Source organism: Durio zibethinus, chromosome 27 (genome assembly GCF_047325235.1).
Source record: "Durio zibethinus cultivar Kanyao isolate XHJ-2024 chromosome 27, ASM4732523v1, whole genome shotgun sequence".
Taxonomy (NCBI): Eukaryota; Viridiplantae; Streptophyta; class Magnoliopsida; order Malvales; family Malvaceae; genus Durio; species Durio zibethinus.
The window spans coordinates 4326516-4336052 of NC_143188.1; the positions used below are offsets into that span (position 1 = coordinate 4326516).

The following is a 9537-nucleotide window of genomic DNA, read 5'->3' on the forward strand; positions in this document are numbered from 1 at the left end:
TTATAAGTGTGATCCCATTTTCAAGCTTCTTAGAAAACATGATCTAGGAGAAAGGAATGATGAATGCCAAGAAGCTTTTGACAAAATCAAAGAATACTTGTCAAATCCACTTGTGTTGGTACTACCAATCCCGAAAAAACCTTTGATTTTATACTTAATAGTGCATAAAATTCAATGGGATGTGTACTGGGGCAAAGAGATGAAACTAACAGGAAAGAACGAGTAATTTACTATTTGAGCAAGAAATTCATTGATTACAAGTCCAAGTATTCTCTATTAGAGAATATGTGTTATGCATTGGCTTGGACAGCTTGAAGGTTTTGACAATACATGCTTTATCACACTACTTGGCTCATAGCAAAGTTAGATCTTATTAAATATATTTTTTAGAAGCCTTCATTAACAGGAAGAATAGCACAATGGCAAGTTATGCTTTCAAAATATGATATCATTTATATGACTCAAAAGACTATAAAAAAAAGTGAAGTAACCGAGTTTCTTACTGATCGTGTTGTCAAAAATTATGAACCAATGAACTTGGATTTTTCTGATGAAGATGTGATGTCCATTGAAGAAAATGAACCTATTGAAGAGTCTTTAAGGATGTATTTTGATGGTGCTGCTAATGCTTTGGGTCATGGTATTGGGGTAATTTTAATATCTCCTGATGGGCACTATTATCCCATCATAGCTAGGTTAAATTTTAATTGCACAAATAATATGGCCGAATATGAGGCCTATATTATGGGTCTACAAGTAGCAATTGAAAAGAAAATCAAAGTGTTAGATGTATTTGGAGATTTAGCACTAGTCATTTATCAGTCACAAGGTGAATGAGAGACAAGAGATTCCAAGTTGATTTGATACCATAAATACATCTTTGAGTTGATCAAGCAATTCGAAGAAATTTAGTTTGAGCATCTACCCAGAGAGAAAAACCAAATTACTGATGCACTAGCTACTCTAACTGTAATGATCAGAATATATGAAAATACTGAGATCCAACCCATCAAGTTGGATGTGAAAATGTACCAGCACATTACTCAGGTGTTGAAGAAAAAGTTGATGGGAGGCCATGGTATCATGATTTATGCAATATATTAAAAGTCAGCAATACCTGAAATATGCGACAGAAAATGATAAAAGGATTATCAGAAGGTTGGCTATAAGTTTTTTCCTGGATAAAGATGTCTTCTACAAAAGGAGTCGAGATCAAGTACTCTTAAGATGTGTGAATGCAGCTGAAGCAAAGAAGATTATTGAAAAAATGCATGATGGAGTTTGTAGGGCACATACAAATGGTCATATGATGGTTAGGCAAATTATGAAGGTCAGTTACTATTGGTTGATAATAGAGAGTGACTGTATTAATTATACCAAAAAATACCATAAGTACCAGATTTATGTTGATAAGATCCACGCTTTTCCAATAGCATTACATGTTTTAACTCCTCCGTGGCCATTCTCTATGTGGGCTATGGATGTCATCGGTCCCATCACTCCAAAAGCTTCAAATAGACATAGATTCATCTTTGTGATAATTGATTACTTCACGAAGTGGGTAAAAGCTACATCGTATACTAGTGTAACCCGATCTGTGGTATGCAAGTTCATATAAAAGGAGATAATATACAGATATGGGCTTCTAAAGATGATTATTTCTGATAATGTCAAAAACTTGAATAGTAAAATAATGAATAAAGTGTGCACTCAGTTTAAAATTCATCATCGTAATTTGACATCATATCATCCAAAGATGAATGGGGCAGTGGAGGCTGTAAATAAGAATATCAAAAGAATCTTTGAGAAAATGACTGATACTTACAAAGATTGACATGAAAAGTTACCCTTTGCTTTACATACTTATAAAACATCGATCCGAACATCTACTAAGGCCATCCTGGTCCCTTTGGTATATGGAATGAAAGCTGTGCTACTGATCGAAATGAAAATTTTCTCACTGAGAGTCTTGATGGAGGTAGAGTTAGAAGAAGCAGAATGGGTTCGAAATCGTTATGAGCAATTGAACCTCATTGAAGAGAAAAAACTTATAGCACTTTGTTATGATTAAAAAAGGATAATATGAGCACATGATAAAAAAATTCATCATCGTCGCTTTAAGGAATGAGACTTAGTGCTGAAAAGGATCCTTCCAAATCAACATGACAATCAAGGAAAATGGACACCAAATTAAAATGGCCCGTACATGGTGAAAAATGCCTTTTCTGGTAGGGCATTGATTTTGGCAGAGATGGATAAAGCTGATTTACCTACTCCAATAAATTCAGATGCTGTAAAGAAATATTTTGCTTTTAAAAAATGAAAAAAAAATGATGACTTATCTAAGCTGAAAATCTAAAAAGACAACTTGGATGTGAATGAGAAGCATCATCAAGAGAAGATCCCATAACACAGGGGCAAATGTAGTTTGACGAACTCTGAAGAATCAAGAAAATCATCTGATTTAGTTTTTTAAAAAAATTTGAAAATATTTTGTTCATGATTATCTTGTGATCATTATTTGAGCACCTTTATTTCAACTCAAACACTTTGCCATGTACTTATTATCAGTCTAATGAAATATGCTATCTTTCCTTTGAAAATAACGTCTATCCATTCTTTTATTCTCATTTGATATTTTTGTTCACCATATAAATAAGAGAAATGTGTGATTGCATTTTGTTTGTCTTGAACTTAAAATGATGAAAAGAAAAACAAACATGAAAAATCTCAGCATTACTTTTTAAAAATTGACAAAGGCAGATGAAAAAGGATGAGAAAAGTAAGATAAGACATTGATGTTATAGACTTTTGAAGAAGAAAAGTATTGTTAAGGAAGAATACAATGGTCGGATGTTAAGAATAGATTGGTCATATGGCAATTGTTGAGAATTATTATAAAAAAAGCAAAAAAAAAATCGAGAGATTTTGAAAACCTTTTTACCATAATGAATAATTTTGATTGCATTACATGTATTGCATTTAAAGCACTCAGTATATGCATCCATGAACAGTTATAATAAGGACAAAGACTTTCCATTTCCTAACAAAAAAAATAAGATTTTGATATTCAGACAAGGATAATAATTAAACAAAAGATTTCAAGAGAAAAAAATTTACTTGTTCAGATATGAGAACTTGATTTCAAGAACATATGAGATTTTTAAAGTTGTGAAGCCTTTGCTTAGGGGAACCTTTTTTAAGATGAATTTTTAAAGTTATTGAGCCTCTACTGAGAGAAGCTTTTTCAAGATGAATTTTTAAAGTTGTTGAACCTCTACTGAGATGAACTTTTCCAAGATGAATTTTTAAAATTGTTAAGCCTATGCTTAGAAGAGCTTTTTCCAAGATGAATTTTTAAAGTTGTTGAGTCTCTACTGAGAGAAGCTTTTTCAAGATAAATTTTTAAAGTTATTGAGCCTCTACTGAGAAGAGATTTTTTTAAGATGAATTTTTAAAGTTGTTGAGCCTTTACTGAGAAGAGATTTTTCTAAGATGAATTTTTAAAGTTGTTGAACCTCTACTGAGATGAGCTTTTCAAATATAGATTTTTAAAGTTATCGAGCCTCTGCTGAGAAGAAATTTTTCAAGATAAATTTTTAAAGTTGTTAAGCATCTGCTTAGATGAGCTTTTTCCAAGATGAATTTTTAAAGTTGTTGAGCTTCTGCTGAAAAGAGCTTTTCCAAGATAGATTTTTAAAGTTATTGAGCCTCTAGATTTTTAAAGTTGTTGAGTCTCTACCTAGAGGAGCTTTTTTAAGATGAATTTTTAAAGTTGTTAAGCCTCTGCTAAGATGAGCTTTTTCAAGATGGATTTTTAAATTTGTTGAGCTTCTGCTTAGAGGAGCTTTTTCAAGATGACTTTTAAAATTGTTGAACCTCTGTTTGAGCTTTTTCAAGATGATTTTTTTTTAAGTTGTGGAGCCTCTCTTAGAGAAGCTTTTTTCAAAATGAATTTTTAAAATCGTTGAGCCTCTGTTTAAAAGAGATTTTTCTCAAGATAAATTTTTTAAAGTTGTTGAGCCTCTACTTAGAAGAGTTTTTTCCAAGATAATTCTTTAAAATTGTTGAGCATTTGCTTAAAGGAGTTTTTTTATATTTTTAAAAGTAGTTGAACCTCTGTTTATATGAGCCCTTTTAAATTTTCAAAAGTCGTTGAGCCTCTATTGAGAAGAGATTTTTTAAATTTTCAAAAAAAAATAAAATCAAAAATTGAGTCTCTGATTAAACTAGCTTTTTTTTTCTTTTCAGATAAAATAGTTATCTGTTTGTCTTTGCCTTATTTTTGACTCTCAAAACTAGGCAAAGAGGGGCAACTATAGACACCATTTTATTAATTAATTATTTTTTTTCTTTTTCTTTTTCTTTTTTTCCTTTTTTTCTCTTTTTGGTAGCTTTTCTGTCCATCGCCAACAATCGCATTGCCAACGGCTCTGACAGTCGCCTGCAGCTGCCAACCGCTCTGACAACCACCCGCAGTCGTTCTGACAGCTGGTGGCTACTTTAATCACAGGCAATCAAAATCTTAAAAAATATGATATTTTGATCTTTCTTTTGATCTATAAATAGAGTTGCAAAAACACCTGCAATACTAGAATCCCAAAAACCTTGCAAAAAAAAACATAAAAAATATATTAAAAAAATACACTGCCAGATTCCAAAAAATCTTCGCGAAAAAAAAAAAAAGAAATCAAACACAAAAAAAACACAATCCTTGGAACAAGAATCTCAGCACCAAAACAAAAAAAAAACAAGAAAAAATAAAAAAATCATTTGGCCAAATCTACGCAGTTCAAGGCCCATTTTTGCAAAACTAAGCTCGGATTCGCATTTAGGGGGTGAAGAGAAGATTCTTGGAGATTTTAGATTTTTTTGGCAACCGACAGACGACAGTCGAAGACCATCAACGGCGGTCGATGCAGTAGAATAGTCATCGAATTCTAAATTGTTAGAGAGAGAATGAGAAAGTCTAAGAGGAAGAGAGAGAAAAAAGAAGAATAAAACAAAAAAATAGCTGATTTGGCCTTTAAATAGGCCTTCAAAACGACGTCGTTTAGGAAAATAGCAAAACGACAGCGTTTCGACCCTAGAAGATCTGTCCGTCGACCAGTAACCTGACCCGAGATCCGCGCACCTGATCCGATGACCCGTTCTCCCTTTACCTCTATTGCTCCAGTTGAATCGGTCCAGACCAGACCACACCGGTTTCAAATCGCTAAACTCGAACCAATCGGATCGAACCGCTGAACTGACCCAAACCTACATTGACCGGACCGTTGATCGGTTCAGTTCAAGTAATTTAAAAAAAAAAAAATTTTGAATTATATATATATTATTATAAATTTTATTATTAATATTCATGCATATTAAAATGTTTATAACGGTTAGAATAAATTTTTGTTGAAATAAATAAAAATAAACGATAAAGTATATAATAAAGTTTTTTTTATAATTTTGTTAATTTTAGAATAAACCTTATAAATTAATAAAAAATGTAAGGAAAGAAGAAAATTTTTATCCGATGATAAGATTCAAAAGTACTTCGAATAGTGATACCTACGAAATTTTTCTATGATAAGATTTTTTTTAAATACTACCAATGTATTGGAGTATTTAAAAAAAAAATTCGTTACAATAAAAATTTCTCTTTTTCTAAAAACTAGTAAAATAAAATTAATTTTTATAAAAAGAACTAAAATAAAGTGATAAAAAAATGAGAAAAAAAAAATTTTATCCAATGATGAAATTCTAAAAATATTTCAAGTAGCGATGCTTTACAAAATCCTTAGGTAAGAAGATTTTTTTAAAATATTACTAGTGTATTAGAATATTTATAGAAAAACTTTAATATAATAAAAAAAATTTTCTTCAAATTTAAATTAAAAATAAAAAATCAAATAAAACAATTAATAAAATTTTTTAAAAAGGAGAATAAAATATGTGCAGCAACATGGTAATATTTTGCATTGCATACATGACATAGTTTTTTTTACGAAAAGTAAATTTGAGCCTCCAAAGATGAGATTCTAAGGTATTCTAAGAAATGATGCTTAAGAAATCTCTAAATGAGAAAAATGTTATTCTAATGTTACCAACGTATTAAAACATTTTAAAAATTATTTTGATAAAATGATTCTAATTTATTTTTATCGAATAAAATGCCTCGCACGGTTTTATTAAAAGATCTGAACTGAGAAACTTTACAATATCTAGATCACACATTGGAGATAAATAGTGTTATGGTTTCTCCCAATCAGATGGTAAATACATTATGATACAGGAAATTCATCTACGCAGGAACAGCGTCAGGAATTTTGCCATTGTCTGATGGTGTCAAGCTGTCGTAGTATTCGACCAGCACTTTCCAGCCACCAGGGCACATAAATCCATCAGGAGTGTTCTCTTTGTTCTTTGCAAGTGTCCGCATCTGTAGAATGGCAGCAAGCATTTTTGAGATAAACTTGTTTGAAAATAACAACTAACATGGAAATCAAAATGTTTCTTTCTCACTCCTGTTTACGGTTCTTTTTCTAACTATTTATTGTGATTTTTATGCTACTGGATGTTAAAATCTAGTCAACAGTGATAATAGGAAAAAGAAGATACCTTGGCGCCTGATATGAAGAGGAAGTCTTGAGCCCTTGAGGGATAAAAGAAAGCCATTTTACCTTGGGTCTTATCATACGCAGCAACCTGCAATTGAAACCCATGAATATGGAATAGGGATTCCAAATTTTATACCACAAGTAGTACCATTGTACCAGAAAATAGCAATGAGACAGAATGCCTGTTATACCCTGAAAGGAAGGATGTTCAGCCGCTCAAGTCCTGGAGCCATGCTCAACACCTTTTTCCCATGATCGGCATCATACAGATCTCTCTTCTCAACTGGATGGCCCATGCCAGCTGGGTCTCTACCAACAATGTAAAAATTGGCCCCAGCATTAATCCGAGCCTTAGCATGCCACTGCACTTCCTTTGGGCCAGCGTAGTGCATAGGAGATGGGAATATAGACACCACAGTTGTTTCAGGATCAAGAACACCATCCTCAAGGACCTGATGAAACATATTCATCATTAAACTGTCAGGCATTTGCATGAAAATTTACACAATATATAACCATTCTCCTATCAGCAACCGCTTTCAAGGGATTTATCTATGGACCTCAAATAAGCAAAGTAACAAGCTCCGCCATGCAGAACCCAGGTTTCAATCAGTTTTCCCTTCACCAAAGAGAGTGTCCAAGAACATATGAAAGGATCATAAGAGACGGTTGAGAAATTACAAGATTTAATGGCGAACTAAGGCAAATGAGATTCCTACTTTATCTGCAACATATGCAAGGCTAAAATTCAAAAAAAAAAAAAAAAAAAGGAGTGAGTTTGATATAGAAACTGCAGAACCATTAAAATTCAGGTTGCTGGGCTTTCAGGAGGTCAGCCCCCCTCCAGATGGTATAGCAAACAAAGCAACCCTACATGGAATTACATGTCAAAAAGTTGAAATGGTTGTACAAGAACCTTCTCATGTTGTTTCATTCGCCAACTAAGAGGAACATCATCTGCCTTTGTGTAGCCTCCCAAAGGATGAAGCAAAATATGGGGTTCTTGTAGCCTATGTCAAGAAGCCGACGACGAGTATCAGTCATTAGCAAAGCATGGCCATTGTGAACAGGATTCCTGAGCTGGAAAGCAAACACAGCATCAGCATTGCGCCTTTCAAACTTTTGATGTAGTTCCACCGGTGACAGCCGAAAACGATCAAGGCCATCATGGTACTTGATTGGCTCTATAACCTCCAAGTCACCTCCAATTAGCCAATTTCCAGCATTTGTTATTGTTTCTTCAACAAATGGTAGGCCAGGGGCCGTAGTTCCCCAAGTCCTTGCAATCCTTTCTTCCTTAGGGTGCTTCAATGCTGAAACAATCCAGTAATAAAGCAAAGAACAAGACAATATAGTCATTGAATTAAACAAAAATAGACCTATGATTCATGAACTACAAAAGATTTCCAAGATGAATAAGTGGAATCTCAAGCAACTTGTTTGATTCCAAGAAAGTATACGTTAAACAAACAGTTGTTTCCCAAGAATTTTAAAATTTGTTATTGTCAACAAAAAATCTTAAAAGGGCGTTTAGTTCGCGAAATTTTAAATTTTGAAAAAATATATGATCCCCAAAAAATAAAATTTCGGAGGAAGTGTGAGTTTTCATGACATCTCATTTTTATATTTTTATGTTTGGTTAGGAGAATATGAAATTATTTAATTATGTATTTTTATTTCAATATCTTTCACTATATAATAGATACAACAATACATTAATTATTGCGTTAATTTCATCAAAACAACACAAGAAACATAGTATTAGAGCGGTCAATTATAAAAAAAATAATTAATCATCAATTATTGCATTAATTTGTTCTAAAAAACGCAAGAAACACAATAATTGAGCAAATATAACAAACAGTAACTGCGTTTAGTTTTAAAATAATGTAATAATTGACAAACTTATAATAACTGCTCATTAAATCAAAAACTATCAAATCAAACGGATGAAAAAAATTAAATATCAAATACTGTGTTTACGTTCAAAGAATCAAAGAAACGTAGTACTTGTCATATCCATAATAAATGTTCATTAAATCAAAAGTTATCAAATCATGCAAAAAAAAAATGTCAAATATTGTGATCAAAGAAATGCAATAATTGTTCGTACCATAATAAATACTCATTAAATCAAAACTCATCAAGTCAAACGTAAATAAATAAATAAATAAATACTAAATATTATATTTATGTTAGTAATTGCAATACCAATAATTAATACTAGTTAAATAAAAAATCATCAAGTCAAATACTATGTTTTTATTAAAAAAAAACAAAATAAATAATCACAATTATTACGTTTTAAAGCCTATAAATATAACATTTAAGTAAACAAAACATAAAAAAAGAGTACTCAATTAAATAAAAATCTTAAAACAAAAACAATCTACAACTACATAATATTTATATGTTGATTTTTATGAGAGTAAAATAGAAAGAAAATATTTTTTATTAAAATTAAATGTAGGACAAAAATCATTTTCATCCTGAAATCTTTAAAAACCAGAGAGAGAAATAAATTTATAATTTCAAAATTTTGTATGCTGTTGAAAATTTAAGATTAACACATGAATCTGATATCTCCAACCAAACATAAAAATTTGAATATCGATCAATAACATTTAAAAAAAATATATCGATTCTCCCAACTAAACACCGACCTAAGTTTATTCATTTTAATACGAAAACTCAGTCTGAAATCCAATGTTGCTCTGACTTGATGGTGAATGTCATCGACAAGTGCGTGTCACATGAAAGCGGATGAAAGTGATCTCTCAATTGTTTATGTATCAGATTTAAGAAAAATTCATATTGGGCATTTAGTAAAAGCACAACCAAAAAAAAAAAAAAAAACAACTGCAACAGAACAGGAACCTCAAACGACCTTAAATACGGATTGAATCATTTCGTTTCGCTTCTTTTCTTTATC

At 31.6% G+C, this 9537-nt stretch overlaps 1 protein-coding gene across 1 annotated transcript; it reads right to left on the reverse strand.

The window, feature by feature from the left end:
* Positions 1-6100: 6100 nt before the first annotated feature.
* On the reverse strand, positions 6101-7057 carry LOC111279607 (ATP sulfurylase 1, chloroplastic-like). The gene is made up of 3 exons (XM_089756222.1): positions 6797-7057; positions 6607-6693; positions 6101-6427 (listed from the first exon to the last, which is right to left on the reverse strand). The coding sequence occupies exons 1-3, from the start codon at positions 6995-6997 to the stop codon at positions 6290-6292; spliced, it is 426 nt and encodes a 141-aa protein (XP_089612348.1). The 5' UTR covers positions 6998-7057; the 3' UTR covers positions 6101-6289.
* Between the last annotated feature and the right edge of the window lie 2480 nt (positions 7058-9537).

What these genes read in the sequence shown, in the direction of transcription:
- LOC111279607 (XM_089756222.1), bottom strand. Translation starts at nt 6,997, where the DNA reads ATGCACTACGCTGGCCCAAAGGAAGTGCAGTGGCATGCTAAGGCTCGG. An exon ending in TGAACATCCTTCCTTTCAGG is followed by an intron (nt 6,694 to 6,796) that starts GTATAACAGGCA and finishes TTTCAATTGCAG; the next exon opens with GTTGCTGCGTATGATAAGAC. An exon ending in TCTTCATATCAGGCGCCAAG is followed by an intron (nt 6,428 to 6,606) that starts GTATCTTCTTTT and finishes GCCATTCTACAG; the next exon opens with ATGCGGACACTTGCAAAGAA.